The sequence below is a fragment of the Tachyglossus aculeatus genome, chromosome 16 (assembly GCF_015852505.1).
Source record: "Tachyglossus aculeatus isolate mTacAcu1 chromosome 16, mTacAcu1.pri, whole genome shotgun sequence".
Lineage (NCBI taxonomy): Eukaryota > Metazoa > Chordata > Mammalia > Monotremata > Tachyglossidae > Tachyglossus > Tachyglossus aculeatus.
This window is the reverse complement of record NC_052081.1, coordinates 44,783,708-44,801,561: the sequence shown is the minus strand read 5'-3', so window position 1 is coordinate 44,801,561 and position 17,854 is coordinate 44,783,708. Positions and strand designations below refer to the sequence as shown.

Here is a 17,854-nt window from a genome sequence, read left to right as displayed (position 1 = left end):
CACACAGGTAGAAGAGATGGCAGCGCTCTGTATTCTCAAGGGGGAAAAGGTTTCCAGAAATCTGGAATTGGCTTCCGTTGGAGTTTTCAGCGAGACTTTCCATAGGAATTTTTTTGTAGCTTCCTTTGAAGTTACCGAGTTTGGCAGTTCTGAGGCCGCTAGTTTGCACGCACAAAATCTTTGAGGCGTCCAGACTAGAGTCTGCACTTTCATTCATTCATTCAATCATATTTCTTAAGCGCTTGCTGTGTGCAGAGCACTGTAATAAGCACTTGGGAAAGAACACTACAGCAGTAAACAGTGACAGTCCCTGCCCACAGGCTCTCCCAGACAGGCATCCAAATCCCCCAGGAGCTGCTCAGATTACAGCCAAGAATCAACACAAAAGGAGGGTTGTCCTGCAGTCACTTCAGGTGCATAATCTCCAGGGTGATTCCTTCCTTATCACGCTTCTCTTCGTCCCCTGACTGAGATACTTCGGGATACCCAGAGGTCACCTGGGTTAGGATCAAGTTTTCTCTGTTTACTGATCAGTAATTGGGCAGCCCGGGTTACCTGGGGCAAGTGTATCGACCTCTTTGGCAGGGCTAAAGCACGGGCTCTTTTTTCCTCTCTCCGACTTCCAGGTGAGTGACGAGATGGTGGTGGAACTGATTGAGAAAAACTTAGACACTCCTGCTTGCAAGAACGGCTTCCTTTTGGACGGCTTCCCGAGAACTGTGAAACAGGCGGAAATGGTATGTGAGCTTGGGTTCTCCCAGGTGTTCAACCCTGAGGAGACCACCCCACTGCCCCCCATCCAGTTTCAGGGATCTGTCCCCTTCAAGAGAGACTCTTGGCTGGATCCAAGCTGAGGAGGGCCCGGGAGGAACCATCAGGATAGAATTTGCCTGTTCTCTCTTGCAGTTGGATGACCTCATGGAGAAGAGGAAAGAAAAGCTGGATTCCGTGATCGAGTTCAGCATTGCAGATTCCCTGCTGATCCGCAGAATCACTGGAAGGTAAGGTGCCCATTCTAGGAAACTGCCAAAAAACTAACACCTTGAAGCTCGCCTAATCCGGCCTCACCAACAAATGACTCAATGGAGCCATTATTGTCAGAGCAGCGGGCTAGGATGAGAACCTCATAATAGGGAGAAGGAAACAAAGCCTCTGTTGTAGCACATGAACATCACTGGCTGTAATGAGCATCCGGTAGAACAAGTGTTTGGGGGCTTTTATACTCTATTGCGAGTTCTTGGGCTACCGTATCAGCCATTTTGATATACCCCTCTCCCCCACACTTTGGGCAGACCTGTTTATTTGTTGACTTGTGTTCACCGTCTGTGTCTGTCTTCTTACTCTGACCGATCGAACATCTGTTAACCGGTGCCTGCCGATCTCACTGAGAAGATCGTAAGCTCCATGGAGGCAAGGACTTCTCTTCTACGGCTGCCCAACTCCTGGTGCAGAGTCTGGTGCCCAGGTGGTCAGTAAATGCTGTTGAGGGTAGTGAGCCATGGGAGTGGAGGTTGTTGGATCTCAGACTTCACCATCCCTAGCTCCTCTCCCAGAAGTAAATATAATAATAATAATAATGATAGCATTTATTAAGTGCTTACTATGTGCCAAGCACTGTTCTAAGCAGTGGGGAGGTTCCAAGGTGCTCATGTTGTCCCACGGGGGGCTCACGTTAATCCCCATTTTACAGATGAGGAAACTGAGGCCCAGAGAAGTTAAGTGACTTGCCCAGAGTCACACAGCTGACAATTGGCGGAGCCAGGATTTGAACCCATGACCTCTGACTCCAAAGCCCGTACTCTTTCCATTGAGCCACGCTGCTGGGACGACCTGATCACCTTGTAACCTTGTAACCTCCCCAGCACTTAGAACAGTGCTTTGCACATAGTAAGCGCTTAATAAATGCCATTATAAATAAAAAAAATAAAAATTGCCCACACCAGCTGTTTTCAGATGTTTAACTCCCTCCCCAAATCCCTTGTCCCTCTGCCTTGCCCCGAATCTTTTTCCCCTAATGGCCTACCCACTTTATTGATAAAATTGAAGCGTCATCTCCCTAAAATCTCCCCTGCTCCTCTCCAGGCCCTTCCTCCTCCTGCCACCTCTGGCTGTCCCATCTTTCCCACCGGTATCTCAAGGAGATGTCTTGCCTCCTCTCAAAATCTTCCCCCTCCACCTCTAACCCCATCCCTTCGTAATGTTTCCCTTACTTGCCAATGGGTTCTTCCCCACTGCTTTCAAACATGCCCAAGTATCCCCTACCCTAAAAAAACCCCTCCCTCAACCCCTCCAGTTATCACACCATCTCCCTCCTACCATCCCTCTCCAAGCTCTTTGAGTGAGTTTATGTATGTCCATTGTTGACTATGTGATTTTAATAAGGCTTTGAAGGTGAAGAGAGTGGTGGTCTGGCATATATCAAAGGGGAGGGAGTTCCCCATCAGACAGAATGTGGGAAGGGATCATTAATGAGACAGATGAGAGTGAGTGGAAGTGAGATCTTCCACTCTGGCGTGAGCTTCGTGATAGATGAATTGGCATGATTCAGCTGAGCCAGAATTTTTTAATTCTGACCGCGTGATTCAAATTTGGGAACATGTCCCAGCTGGACTGCCTTCTGGGGGCAGTTGGAGAGGGAAAAAGAATGTTCTTCACTCATATTTGTTTCCCGCTCTTCAGACTGATCCACCCAGCAAGCGGCCGCTCCTACCATGAGGAATTCAATCCACCCAAGGAGCACTTGAAGGATGATGTAGGTGAAATCCGGGGATAGAGACCATCCTCGGCCCAACTACGTTATACCGTTCTCTCCCAAAGGCTTAGTAGAGCGCTCCGCATACAGTCCGCGCTCAAGAGATATGTTATGTTGATTGATCCTTTTAAACTTGTCCATTCTCCAGCCCTTACTCCGTGAGGTGGCCTTCTTTTTCTTGTGGTATTTGTTAAGCATTTACTTGAGAAGCAGCGTTTCTCAGTGGCAAGAGCCCGGACTTTGGAGTCAGAAGGCATGAGTTCAAACCCCGGATCCTCCAATTGTCAGCTGTGTGACTTTGGGCAAGTCACTTAACTTCTCTGGGCCTCAGTTACCTCATCTGTAAAATGGGGATTAAGACTATGAGCCCCCCGTGAGACAACCTGATCACCTTGTAACCTCCCCAGCGCTTAGAACAGTGCTTTGCAGAAAGTAAGTGCTTAATAAATGCCATCATTATTATTATTATTACTACGTGCCAGGCACAGTTCTAAGCACTGGGAAAGATACAAGGTAATCAGGTCGGACGCACTCTTTGTCCCATGTGGGGCTCACGGTCTTGATCCCCGTTCTACAGATGAGATAACTGCAGCACAAAAAATTTAGTGAGTTGCTCAGGGTAACACAGAGGAGAAGTGGTGGAGCTGGGATTGGAACTCAGGTCCTTCGCCCTGGCTGTGCTTCTCCGGCCTCTCCTCAGCAGGAGGCCAGCAGCTGGTCCCCGAGCAGACTAAGGCGCCTTTAGGGCCTCGAGGGAGAGGGAAAGCTGCTTTGAAGGGAGGACTCCCCAGAGGGGATGGGAGCTTCTGCCCAGAGAAATTGGGGTCCTTTAAATTGAACCCTGAGAGCAGAGGTAGGGCACCCAGAAAATTCACGGTTAATGGGTGCCATTGCAAGAGGTGCAGCATGAAGAAGCAGCATGGCTCAGTGGAAAGAGGCCGGGCTTGGGAGTCAATCATGGGTTCTAATCCCGGCTCTGCCACTTGTCAGCTGTGTGACTTAAGTCACTTCACTTCTCTGTGCCTCAGTTCTCTCATCTGTAAAATGGGGATTAAGACTGTGAGCCCCACGTGGGACGACCTGATCACCTTGTATCCTTCCCAGCGCTTAGAACAGTGCTTTGCACATAGTAAGCACTTAACAGATGCCATTATTATTATTATTATTATTGCCTAGTGAAAAGAGCACAGGTCTGGGCATCAAGGTACTTGGGTTCTGTTCCCAGCTTTACCACATGCCTGCCATGTGACCTTGGTCAAGTCACTTAATTTATCTCATCTGTAAAATGGGAATTCAGTACCTGTTCCCCCTGCTACTTAGATTGTGTGTATCAGGGACTCTTTCTGATCTGGTTATCCTGTATCTTCCCCAGTGCTTAGAATAATGCTTGAACATCGCAAATACCGCAATTGTTACAATTAAGTCAACTGTCCTGCCTCCACTGGCCAGCTTAGCCTCCCTCAGAGCCGAACTGAATCCCTCTGGGGACGAGGGCTACTTAGAATCCTATCCCCTCTTGTGCTCTAGTAATATTCCTATGCAAGAAGCAGTTGACAATCACATGAGCGCGGATTAAAAAGGAACAGCGATGAGCAGAGCCCGCGATAGGCCCGTTCTCCTCACTGCCCTCTCATTGTCCGCAGATCACCGGCGAACCCCTGATCCGGCGTTCGGATGACAACGAGGTGGCTTTGAGAACGCGCTTGAAGGCATACCACACCCAGACCGTCCCCCTGGTGAACTACTACAGCAAAAGGGGGATCCACTCGGTCGTGGATGCCTCCCAGTCTCCTGACGTGGTGTTCGCCAGCATCCTGGCCGCCTTCTCAAAAGCGACATGTAAAGACCTGGTTATGTTTGTCTAGCGTTCGGTGCGGGCGGACCTCTCTTGCTCCTTCTTTCTGCCTCTGCTCTGGGGAGGGCAAGAGGGAGGCTCGGAGACTGCCGTTAGAGGTGGCGATTAAATAAGCGCTTAACTGATGGTTTTTCCTCTGGCCTGGCCGCCTGTCAGCCCGTCTGTGCGTATACGGAACCGTGAGAGAGACAGCCTGTTCTCATCAAGGAGGTTCGGGGTTGCTAAGTCAGCTGTTCGCTTCGGGAGCCAGGATTCGCCAAGGCAGAAGCGAAAGCGATTCTTCCAGCTCCTTTCCTGGCATCACAGTTCCAAAAAATCTTGCGTTTCTGCCCTTGTTGGGTGACCCGGTTTGACAGAAGCCCAGGCCTGGATCTTGGCAGCGGGACTGGAGTTCTCATGAGGTTGGAGGGTGTGATGGGCAAATGCCACTGTCCTGGACTGTGTGAGGGGTTGTTTGCGTTGCCGTGAGCTCCAAGTTCTGTATGTGTGTGTGTGTGTTTATCAAAGTAAAGTAGCAAACTGTTACTGACCCGAGGGCTTGCAAGACCTCGTTGATGAAAAGGTAAAACTAGTTGATTGAGGTAGAAACTAGTGGGCAGGCAAGAATAGCTGCGGTTGGTTGCTTACTCTTGAGGGCAGCAGAGGCTGGAGAACCAGCTCCCGGAGGTAGCATTACATAGTAATTGTGGTATTTGTCAAGCACTTCCTATGTGCCATAGATTGAACTAAGCACTGCAAGATAATCAGGTCCCATAGGGGGCTCGCAGTCTGGGTCGGAGGGAGACTCTCCATTTTGCAGGTGAGGGAACTGAGGCACAGAGAAGCTAAATGGCTTACCCGAGGTCACACCGCAGACAAGCGGCTACACTGGGATGAGAATTCAGTTCCTCCGACTTCCTCCGACTCGCATGCTGGTGCGCCTTCCGTTAGGCCACGCTTGTAACATAGAGGAGGAAGACTGAATTAATCAGGATTAAGATGATCCAGATCACCTCTTTAAACCTTCAAGCTGAAGAGGTGAGGAGGCCTTCAAGGAAAAATCCAATTCCCGTGGTGGATGGGGAGTGACTTGGGAAAGATCTGTCATGTTGACATCTGAACAAACAGTAGTGTTTATTTAATATCTGCTGGTTGGCACTTAACTAAATGCTTAAGGGACAGTACAATGATGTCAATAGCCACTGTCCCTGCTCTAGAGGAGCTTACAGTTAACAGGGGAGACAAGACGCTAAAACAATGTATAGATTGGAGGACGAAGGCAAAGGGGATATCATCAGTCGTGTTTCTGGAGCACTTACTGTGTACAGAGCACTGTACTAAGCGCTTGGGAGAGTACACTACAACAGAGTTGGCATGTTCCCTGCCCACAACGGGATATGTACTTGAGTTAGCACTTAAGTATGTAAAATATGTGCAAAAGTATTAAAGGAGTGACCAAAACCCAGATAACTGTCACTTTCATACTTGAACCATCCCCCCACCTTCCCCAGCAGAAATCCCTGCCCTTATAACTAACCTTGTCCCTAGCTGGCATCATAGGATGCCCCTGCCCTGGTGGCACTAGCCGTATTTTGAAACGTCGAACTGTGTACTCTGACATTCAGATTTAACAGTGCCATCTGGAAAAATCATCACCGAGTCAGCTGAGCCGGTAGATAGTAACACAGGCTAGTCAGCCAGCTGGGCCCGCTCAGAGGAAGGGGTCGTTTCAGGTGTACCGTCCCCGACTGACCGGAAATCTTTCCCTGTATGGCTTCCGACCCTTGAGGGTTTCGTCCCATCCGCCTGGGTGCTCCTCTCCCCTCCGTCGCTCGGTTCGAGTGCCTCTGTGGAAACCGAAGGCCACTTCTCTGTGGCTTTTTCCTCTGAAGATGAACCCAGCCCCCGCTCTTTTCGCCACTGATACTGAAACTCAGCCTGGCATTGTGTACTTTGGAAAGCACGTGATTACCAAGAAGGTGGAAGGAAGAAGGAGATGAAACCAAAACAGTGTGTTCGGCCCCTGCAACTGGGGTTGGGTTTTTCCCAGAGCTGTTGAGCAGTCATTTCCCCTCAGTGGCCCCAGAGCCGGGGTTCTCTTGAGGGGTGCGACTTACAGGTTTAGCCGACCTTGTCATTTCTAGACGGGGGTAGAGGGGGCTTTCCTTTTCACCGTTTGCTAGCTGGTGACCGCCGGGTCTTCCCTTGGAAGTGAATTCCCTGCTGGCTGACTTGTTCAGATCGCAGGTTTCCCCATCGGGTTCCTTCCAAAGAGCTTAGTATTGCTCAATCCGAGCTGCCGTTCCGGCTGAGCTCCCCTCCCTCCTCCCTTTTCCTAGTAATCTTGGAGCAGATCCTCTTAGCTTTTCACCCTATGGGGACTCTGAAATCCAAACCCACGGGGCCTGAGTGACCTTCTGTCTTGGAAATGTCACCTAACTGCATTTTGCCGCTGCTGCTTTTGACTTCCAGCTGATTCTTGTAGGCTGGCCTCATTCTGATTTATCTGTGGGGTTCTTTTTTGTTTGGTTTTTTTTTTTTTCTTGTTAAATGCATCTTGTTTTCTCTTTGTTTCCCCTGTGTTTCAGCCCAGTGATTCTACAGGCCATTCAAGACCACGCCATTTGCCTACCGGCCTCGATGGAATTCCGTATTTTAATGCCGGTCAAGGGGGAGGGGGAATTGGGGTAAGAAGGTTGGGGACTGGGAGGGGGACTTGAGGTGGGACAAATGAGTATTTGGGGAGGAGGCAATGCGTGGGTGTGTCCTTCATTTGGAAGGGAATTTTCTAAAAAAATATATATATAATCATGGGGAAGAAAGATAAATAAAAAGAAAGAATCAGGGCCAGGGAGGAGAGAGAAGAGGTGGCAAGTGGTATCCACAAACCCCCTGGGGAAACGTGTTCCCAGTCAGTCTGGACCCGCTGATTGCAACGGACAAGTCAAAGGCACAAGACCTCAGCTGTTATTTAAAAACCTAGTAGATTGCCTGTCTGAAGCCCCGGGCTGGGTTTGGTGGTTGAGTTTAATTCCCACATAATGTGACTAAACAATAAGTCCTGCATTTGGAAGGATGTGGGAAGTGGGCTTACCCAGTGGGGTTGGCCAGGGATTAGTTTGAAACTAACGCCTAAGGGTGAGGGTAGAACAGATCATTCCATGTTTTTGTTTTTTTTCTTTCCCCTCCCACCCACCTCAGAATTAGTTAATTCCGCTGGTCTGGTGGGGAGGAACCATTAGCAATTATGGACTAGCAGTGGGGATCCTGTATGCTGCTGTTTGTAAGGGATTGCTTTTTAACCATTGAAAGCCTCATCCATCCAAATTCTTTGAGGCTTCCCCCAACCCACATGGCTGTCTGCAGTGACAGCCGGATGTGTGTGTATATGTGTGTGTACATGCAGGTGTGTATGTGTTTAACCCGGTGCCTTTTTTAATTGACCAAATAACTGCCTCTTTGGCCTCTGAAGCAATAAAATGTATTCAAAGTTTGCATTCCTCTATAACGATCTCTTCTTTGGAAGCTGGGGGTAACCAGTCTGGGGGAGGAGATAATGACTCTGGAACTTGCGTTTTTTTTCATAGGCGTGGCAGCTTCTCTCCTCTTTACCATGAAATGTTGAAGTCCAAAGGATTCTGGTTGAAAAACCAACCCAAAACGAGTCAGTGTGTATTGCTCAGTGCTGAGAAATACCACTTGACTTCTTGGGAGCGTGGGTGAGGAGTGGCATTGTCTGCCCAGTGATGATCTAATATAAATAGGGAAAGGCTATTCCTTCTAAAACTCGACATCATTCTATGGGCAGATTTTACCAAACCAGATACTGAATTCCTCAGGAGTCTCATCTGTCTCTGACAAAGGTCAAAATTCCTTCCTTGGGCCTGGTGAGTCACCAGCTTGTTTTATGACGATTTGCTAAGCACTTACTATGTGTCAAGCACTGTGCTGAGTACTGGGGTAAAGACAAGTAAATCAAGTCACAGTCCCTGTCCCGCCTTGGGCTCACAGTCTCAAGTACAGGCACTGAATCCCCATTTTACAGATAAGGAAACTGAGGAAAAGTGAAGAGACTTACCCAAGGCCACATAGCAAGAAAGTCGTGGTGCTGGGTTTAGAACCCAGGTCTTCTGACTCCCACGTTAGTGCTCTTTCTCCTAGGCTAACATTTCTGTATGTTGCACCATATGCAAGAACTCTCTTCCACCATCATTCTTTGGACAGGAAGTAAAGCTGGCTGTGGAGCAATTGAGAAACGGCAGATTTTCTTGAATATTGGAACTCTGCTTACAATTAGCCCAAGTTCCGTTTTGGGTTTGTTGGGTCCTCCAGATAGGACAAAGGCTGACGTAAATAATAGCGTGGAACCTGTCCTCTTTCCCTCCTCAACCTGTGAGTTTTGATGTATGAAGTGATTTCCTTGCTGGTCAATTCCTCATATTGTTTTTTTCTGGGCTCCTTCAGTTCTCGCTATCTAATTCCAATCTATTATATTTCTCAGCCTTGCCTGCCCTTCTCCCCAGGCTGGGGAGCTCCTCAGATATCTTGTGTCTTGTAGCCACATTACTGTATTGACTCAGACTAGTATCCGATTCAGAATGGAACAATGGAACGGCTAGATTTCAAACTGGATTAAGGCAGGGAGTGACACTTCTAAGCTGCTTCGTTTCAGTCCCTGTTTGCAAGAGATGGAGTAAATCCTGCCATTCTGCCGCAGAGCGATGTTTCATTCTTAACTGCCCTGTCACGGTCTACCCACAGAAATGCCACAGTATTGGACTCATTTTTGCGGGGCTGGGAACTTATTCTAGCCTCCTAATAATTGTACTATTTATTGAGCATCCACTGAGGTGCAGTGCACTGTACTAAGCTTGGGAAGTCCAAAACAAAAAAGTGACACATTTCCCCTCCTCATAAGGAGCTTACGTTTTATTGCGATAGATACAAAATACCCATTAGAGAAATCAAAACAAATACTTCAATCATATTTATTGAGTACAGTGCCCTGCACATAGTAAGCACTCAATAAATATGATTATTTAGTGCTTAACTGTACAGAGCACTTTGCTAAGTAATAATAATAATAATAATGGCATTTGTTAAGCGCTTACTATGTGCAAAGCACTGTTCTAAGCGCTGGGGAGGGGAAACAAGGTAATGAGGTTGTCCCATGTGGGGCTCACAGTCTTCACCCCCATTTTACAGATGAGGGAACTGAGGCTCAGAGAAGTTAAATGACTTACCCAAGGTCACACAGCAGACACGTGGCAGAGCCGGGATTCGAACCTGTGATCTCTGACTCCAAAGCCCGGGCTCTTTCCACTGAGTCACGCTGCTTCTCCTTCTTCTTCCAAGTACTTGGAAGAGTATAATATAACAGAGTTGGTAGGCGTGTTCTCTGCCCACGAGGAGCTTACAGTCTGGAGGGGGAGACAGATGTTAATTTAAATAAATTATGGATATGCATATCAGTGCTGTGGGGTTGACAAAACAATCCAAGTGCAAATAGTTGGATGTACAATTTAATATATTAATTTTTTTTTTTGAGGGCTTCGGGGTGCATCTCACTGTACTAAGCATTTGGGAGAGTACAATAGAGTAGGTGGCATCCCTGTTCTCAAGGAGCAAATGTAGTAAAAATCTACACATATACAAGAGGGCTGAGGATGGATATAAATAAGTATATAAGCAGACGATGGTATTTGTTAAGTGCTTACTATTGTCGGGCACTGTTCAAAGCGCGGAGGTAGATACAAGCTAATCAGGTTGGAAACAGTTCCTGTCCTACATGGGGCTCACAGTCTTAATCCCATTTTACAGATGAGATAGTGGAGGCCCAGAGAAATTAAGTGACTTACCCAAGGACTCCCAGCAGACAAGTGGCAGAGCTGGAATTAGAACCTTCTGATGGCTTAGATATCCCCGAGGAACAACGCTAGTAGGGGAAACTGAAAGTATAAAGAAGCCAGTCTTACCACCAAGGATTATTTTTAAATGATTGCTATTATAGTAATGTTCTAGAGCAAGAACCTGTGGATCGGTAACTCTATCTGCCTCTTTGGGCCAAATGTTACTCGCAGCGCAGAGGGGTGGGAAGACGAGGCACTTAAAACATTCACAATGAAGTTGGCCCTTTGGTATTGTGGTATTTGTTAAGCGCTTACTATGTCGTAAGCACTGGGGTAGATACAGGGTAAACAGGTTGGATACAGTTCTTGTGCCACGTGGGGCTCACAGTCACATCTGTAAATCTCCATTTTACAGATGAGGGAACTGAGGCACAGAGAAGAGAAGTGAATTGCCCAAGGTCAACCAGCAGACAAGTGGTGGAGCCGGGATCAGAACCCACATCCGTGCTCTTGCCAATAGGCCATACTGCTTTTTGCACATCAACTGCTAGTGGTAGTAATACTATATTAGTAATTATATTAGTAATATTAAGTAGTAGTATTAAGTGCTTACTGTGTGTAGAGCACTGGACTAAGCACTGGGAAAGAGCAGGTTTCATTTTGTTGGGTGCTTCTGCACAGAAAGGTTGCTGACCCCTGTTCTAGAGAAACAACTGGAGCAGGTCTAAGTGACCAAAACCTACCTGAAAAGCAGAACGCTTTTTCCAGCTAGTGAGTTTGAATTATTCATGAGTCAAGCTTGGTTCACTGGTGTGTGTGTTGGGGGACTGCATTGTTTTGTGGTTAGATTTTTTTGGTGCAATTTAGTAATGATCTTTTCTAAGGCAGACTACCAAATACCCCTAGAGAACTAGAGTCCTTTGAAGAAGGGAAGGAGGGTGAATGGTTGGGGAGGGGTGGGGTAAGTGTTTGGAGAAAAGCAGCGTGGCTCAGTGGAAAGAGCACGGGCTTTGGAGTCAGAGGTCATGGGTTCAAGTGCCGCTCCGCCACTTGTCAGTTGTGTGACTTTGGGCGAGTCACTTCACTTCTCTGGGCCTCAGTGACCTCACCCGTAAAATGGGGATTAAGACTGTGAGCCCCCCGAGGGACAACCTGATCACCTTGTAACCTCCCCAGCGCTTGGAACAGTGCTTTGCACATAGTAAGCGCTTCATAAATGCCATCATTATGATTATTATTAGAGGAGGGAAGAGCTGCAAAGAACAGAAAAAGCCAATCTCCTCTCAGCAGTTAAAACGTGGCTACCTCAAATCCAGGGTTGCTATCCCGCCTTGGCTACTGCTTCAGCCTCCTCACTGACCCACCTGCCTCTTGTCTCTCCCCACTCCAGTCCATACCAAACACCGCTGCCCTGTTCACTGTTCTGTAAAGGCTTTCAGTCCGTGTTTCCTTACTCCTTTAGAACTGGTGGTTGCCTATCCACCTCTCCATTCAACAGAAACTACTTACCATTGGCTTTAAGGCACTGGTTCACCTTTACCCCCTCTTATCCTGCCTCCTTAATTTCCTCCTACAACCCAGCACTCTCACCTTCCTCCTCTAATGGCAGCTTATTCACGGAACCTCAAACACGACTAGCTCCCTGCCAACCTCTCGCCCAAGGCCTACCTTTAGTCTGGAACTCCCTCCTTTATATCTGACAGACCGTCACTCCCCCCCACCCTCAGAGCCTTATTAAAATCACATCTCCTCCAAAATGCCTTCTCTAACTAAGCCCTCATTTCCCCTGATCTCTCTCTCTCTTCTGCATCATCCGTGCACTTGGAGTTGTATGCTTTATTCACCCCACCCTCAACCCCTCAGCACTTAATAATAATAATAATAATGGCATTTATTAAGCGCTTACCATATGCAAAGCACTTCTAAGCACAAATAATGGCATTTATTAAGCGCTTACTATGTGCAAAGCACTGTTCTAAGCGCTGGGGGATACAAGGTAATCAGGTTGTCCCACAGAGGGCTCACAGGCTCACTTATGTACATACTATAATTCATTTTAATGACTGACTCCCCGTCTAGACTGTAAACTCCTTGTGGGCAGGGCACATTTAATGATAATAATAATGATGGCATTTATTAAGCACTTACTATGTGCAAAGCACTGTTCTAAGCGCTGGGAAGGTTACAAGATGATCAGGTTGTCCCATGGGGGGCTCACGGTCTTAATCCCCATTTTACAGATGAGGTAACTAAAGCACAGAGAAGTTAAGTGACTTGCCCAAAGTCACACAGCTGACAGTTGGCAGAGTGGGGATTTGAACCCATGACCTGTGACTCCAAAGCCCGTTCTCTTTCCACTGAGCCACGCTGCTTCGCTAATCTACCAAGTCTGTTACATTGTATTCTCCCAAGCACTTGGTACAGTGCTCTGCACGTGCTAAGTGCCCTCGATAAATACCATTTTTTAAAAATCCCTAGGATTGGGGGGTAGGGAAGACGACCCTTTTGTACTTAGTAATTTGTACTTCCCAAGCGCTTAGTACAGTGCTCTGCACATAGTAAGCACTCAATAAATATGATTGATTGATTGATTGACCCTTTGACTGGGAAGATTCATGTCATTTATGCTTCTGTATGTCTTCCAAGAAAGGATTTCCAGGGTGATCCAGAGAAGCAGCGTGGCTTTGTGGACAGAGCACGGGTTTGGGAGTCAGAAGACGTGGGGTCTAATCCCAGCTCTGCCACTTGTCTGCTGTGTGACCTTGGGCAAGCCGCTTAACTTCTCTGTGCTTCAGTTCCCTCATCTGTGAAAAGGGGATTAAGACTGGGAGCCTCACGTGAGACAACCTGATTACCATGAATCTCCCCCAGCGCTTAAAAAGTGCTTGGCACATAGTAATAGCTTAACAAATACCATTATTATTATTAATAGTAATAAGGGAAGAAGCTGGGTAGGAAAACGTAATTATAAAGACTCCATTACAATCTGAGTCCAAATGTTCTGTGCCTGACATCAGAATCTCAGTGTCCCCAGCAGACAAGATCGAACTCCACTTGTACTCCAGTGGGAAAATGGTAAGCATGGCCAAGAAGCCAGTTGATCCTGTGCCAACCTCTCACTGTAATCAATTGTGCCACCAAGAATTCCCACATGCAGGTTCTCAACCCCGACGTCTCGGGCCAGAGGCTCGTCTTTCTCGCCGCTGACCTCTCGCCTATATCATTCATTCATTCAATCGAATTTATTGAGCGCTTACTGTGTGCAAGCAATTAGGAATTGGTACAGTAGCAATTAGCAACTGTACCAAGCAATTAGGAGAGTACTTTACAACGATAAACGGACACATTCCCTGCCCACAACAACAATGCAGTCTAGAGGACAAGCTTACGTCCTGCCTCGTGTCTGACAGACGTTTACTCTCCCCGCCTTCAAAGCCTTATTTAAGACACATCTTCAAGCGGCCTTCCCTGACTAAGCCCTCCTTTCTTCTCCCCCCACTCCCTTCTGACTTGCTCCCTTTATTCATCCCCCCTCCCCAACCCCATAACACTTTATGTCCATATCTGTCATTTATTTCTATTTTCTGTCTCCCCTTCTAGACTGTAAGCTCGCTGTGGGCAGGGAATGTGCTTATTGTTGTACTCTCCCAAGCACTTAGTAGAGCGCTTTGTACACAGTAAGCCCTCAATAAGAATGATTGTCTGACAGTTGCTGTCGATGGGAGAGAACCCATCTGAGAGATTCATTCATTCATTCAATCGTATTTATTGAGCGCTTACTGTGTGCAGAGCACTGTACTAAGCGCTTGGGAAGTCCAAGTTGGCAACATATAGAGACGGTCCCTACCCAACAGTGGGCTCACAGTCTAGCAGGGGATGACACGATGCAGGATGGGGTGGGGGCTCTGTGGGCAAGAAGCTCTGAGAACAGACGTTCCTCTGGATTCGAGACTTTCCCGGACTTTCTCATTTGTCGATTAGACTGTAAGCTCATTCTCTAAACGATAAGCTCGTTGTGGGCAGGGAATGTATCTGTTACATTGTTATATTATTCTCTCCCAAGCACTTAGTACAGTGCTCTGCCCGTAGTAAGCACACAATAAATATGATGTATTGGTGTGCCCAGTTCCCTTCGAAAACAAGTTTAATTTCAGTCTAGGCTGCTATTTCCCTGGTTGCCGCTACTATTCCGTTCATTCCGTCGTATTTATTGAGCATTTACTGTGTGCAGAGCACAGTACTAAGTGCTTGGGACAGTTCAGTGGAACAATAAATACCGACCGCATCTGGGTAGCCCTCGACAGGGCCGCTAATTTGTAACTTGGCGTATCAGCATTTTCCCACGAGGACCCTAATTGTGCATCCGGCCGTTAGCAGATGTTGCCGATGTTCCTGCTTTGTTGCTGCTTTAGAGCTTATGTGGTAGCAGCTTTATCAGCGGTTTGGCTCTACTGGATATACAGTAATATTGTTTTCAGGACCCTGTAAAAGGATCAATCAATCAATCAATCAGTCATATTTATTGAGCGCTTACTGTGTACAGAGCACTGTACTAAGCGCTTGGGAAGTACAAGTTGGCAACATATAGAGACAGTCCCTACCCAACAGTGGGCTCACAGTCTAAAAGGGGGAGACAGAGAACAAAACCATACTAACAAAATAAAATAGAATAGATATGTACAAGTAAAATAAATAAAAAAATAGAGTAATAAATATGTACAAACATATTTACATACATACAGGTGCTGTGGGGAAGGGAAGGAGGTAAGATGATGGGGATGGAGAGGGGGACGAGGGGGAGATTCATGCGGATCATGCGGAGCCATTCAAAATCTAGACTGCTGCTGTGTCTACTCTCAAAATTGTCAACTAATATTGATTATTATGACCCAGCTCTAGATCTCGCTGGGTTTTACATAAGAAGAACCGTGGAACGGAAAGAGCGTGGTTCTGGAACTTCAGGAGACCTGAGTTCTAACCTTGGACCCGTGTGTGTCCTGAAGCAAATCCCTTAATCTTTCTGGGCCTCAGTTTCCTTTTCTGTAAAATGAGAATGATACCAATTTTCTCTACCTCTTACATGGTCAGCTCCGTGTTGGGAAGGGACTGTGTCCACTCTGACTAGTAAACAATCTGCAAATATTAACGGACAATCTTGGACCTACTGGAAGCACCTGTGGCTTAGTGGAAAGAGCATGGGCTTTGGAGTCAGAGGTCATGGGTTTGAATTCCAGCTCTGCCACTTGTCAGCTGTGTGACTTTGGGCAAGTCACTCAAGTTCTCTGGGCCTCAGTTACCTCATCTGTAAAATGGGGACTAAGACTGTGAGTCCCACATGGGACAACCTGATAACCTTGTATCCCCCAGTTCTTAGAACAGTGCTTTGCACATAGTAAGCACTTAACAAATACCATTATTATTATTATTATTATTATTCTTATTATTCTCTGTGCCTCAGTTACCTCATCTGTAAAATGGGGACTAAGACTGTGAGCCCCCCCCGTGGGACAACCTGATCACCTTGTAACCTCCCCAGCACTTACCACAGCTTTTAGCACAGGTCTTGGCACCTAGAATGTGCTCAGTAAATACCATTATTATCATCATTATTATTATTATCAGAGGTTGGAGGACCTGGGTTCTAATCCCAGCTCCACTACTTGTCAGATGCATGACCTTGGGCAAGTCACTTAACTGCTCTGTACCTCAGTTGTCTCATCTGTAAAATGGGGATTAAGACTGTGAGCCCCAAGTGGACATGTCCTGTGTCCAACCTGATTATTTTGAATCTACCCTGGTGCTTAGTACAGTTCCTGGCACAGAGTACGAACTTAACAACCACTTAAAAAATACACCCATACATATATATGTCCAGATTTGGTTTCTGTCTTCAGGGATTGTGCTATCTGAAGGGGATCTACCAATCAATCAATCAATGGTATTTATTGAGAACTTACTGTGTGTAATAATAATAATAATGGTATTTGTTAAGCGCTTACTATCTGCAAAGCACTGTTCTAAGTGCTGGGGGGATACAAGGTGATCAGGTTGTCCCACGTGGGGCTTACAGTCTTATAATCCCCATTTTCCAGATGAGGTAATTGAGGCACAGAGACGTGAAGTGACTTGCCCAAAGTCACACAGCTGACAATTGGCGGAGCCGGAATTTGAACCCATGACCTCTGACTCCAAAGCCCGGGCTCTTTCCACTGAGCCAAGCTGCTTCTCTAAGTCCAGTTCACTTAGTACAGTGTAGAGCACTGTACTAAGCATTTGGGAGAGGATAGTATAGTAGAGTTTGGAGATGCCCATAATTAGCTTACATACTAGAGGGGGAGACAGACATGGAAGTAAATACAAATAGAGGAAATGACAGAAGAGAAAGATTTGTGCGGAAGTGCTGAGGGTGGAGGGACTATGAAGTGCTTTAAGGGTACAGGTTCAAGCACCCAGGTGATGCAGAAGGGAGAATAGTAGAAAAAGTGAAGGCTCACCGGGGAAATCGTCTTGGAGGAGATCTGATTTTAGGAGGACTTCAAAGGTGGGGAGAGTGATCTGTCTGTTAAAAAATGGGAGGGTGTTCCAAGCCAGAGGGAGGATGTATATATGTATATATGTTTGTACATATTTATTACTCTATTTATTTATTTATTTATTTTACTTGTACATATCTATTCTATTTTATTTTGTTAGTATGTTTGGTTTTGTCTCCCCCTTTTAGACTGAGAGCCCACTGTTGGGTAGGGACTGTCTCTATATGTTGCCAATTTGTACTTCCCAAGCGCTTAGTACAGTGCTCTGCACACAGTAAGCGCTCAATAAATACGATTGATGATGATGATGTAGGAAAGGAGTCAGCAGTGAAGGAAGATTTTCAGGGCCTACATTAAGATGAAACCCATATTGAACCCATCCGAACTGTAGGATTTGTGATACATTGGGTCTCTGGGGTAGTGTCCTCCCAACCTCTTAGTCCAGTGGCACTTATCCCGCACTTAACCCACCGTAAACTCTCTATAAATACCATTGATTGATTCACTGTGGGAGAGGTGAATTCTGCGCTGTTTCATAGGACAAGTGGAAATGTTAGCTTCGGCACAATTTCGGTCTCATTTCCATGAGAGGGGAGCAAAAGAAGAGGAATCCAACACTGTGGTGTTTAAGCGCCTGTAGTTTGAGTCACTAGACCATAAGCTTGTTGCGGACAGGGAACACGTCTACTAATTCTGTTGTATTGCACTCTCCCAAGCGCCTATTACAGAGTTCTGGAAACTGCTTAATAAATACCATTGATTGATTAATGTCCCTTCAATTTCAGTAATTAAGGAGGGTTAAGGGAGCTGGGGTACTGGTCGACTCTTTATTGTCTCAAATAAATCTGTTCTTTTCCCCTTAAAGTTAGTTACGTGTCTCTAAACT

The 17,854-nt window shown here is 46.6% G+C and overlaps 1 protein-coding gene across 3 annotated transcripts in view; it reads left to right on the top strand.

Moving 5' to 3' along the window:
* AK2 (adenylate kinase 2) overlaps positions 1–8,083 on the top strand; it is a 30,853-nt gene extending 22,770 nt beyond the window's left edge. For 2 of the 3 annotated variants that reach the window (XM_038757951.1, XM_038757949.1), the window contains exons 3-6: positions 627–737; positions 907–1,001; positions 2,680–2,752; positions 4,396–5,136. In XM_038757951.1, coding sequence (XP_038613879.1) covers positions 627–737; positions 907–1,001; positions 2,680–2,752; positions 4,396–4,617 — 501 coding nt within the window. In that variant the 3' untranslated portion in view covers positions 4,618–5,136. Of the gene's footprint in view, positions 1–626; positions 738–906; positions 1,002–2,679; positions 2,753–4,395; positions 5,137–7,174 lie in introns of those variants that run through there. The other variant, XM_038757950.1, reaches the window with a different exon arrangement.
* Positions 8,084–17,854: the final 9,771 nt, after the last annotated feature.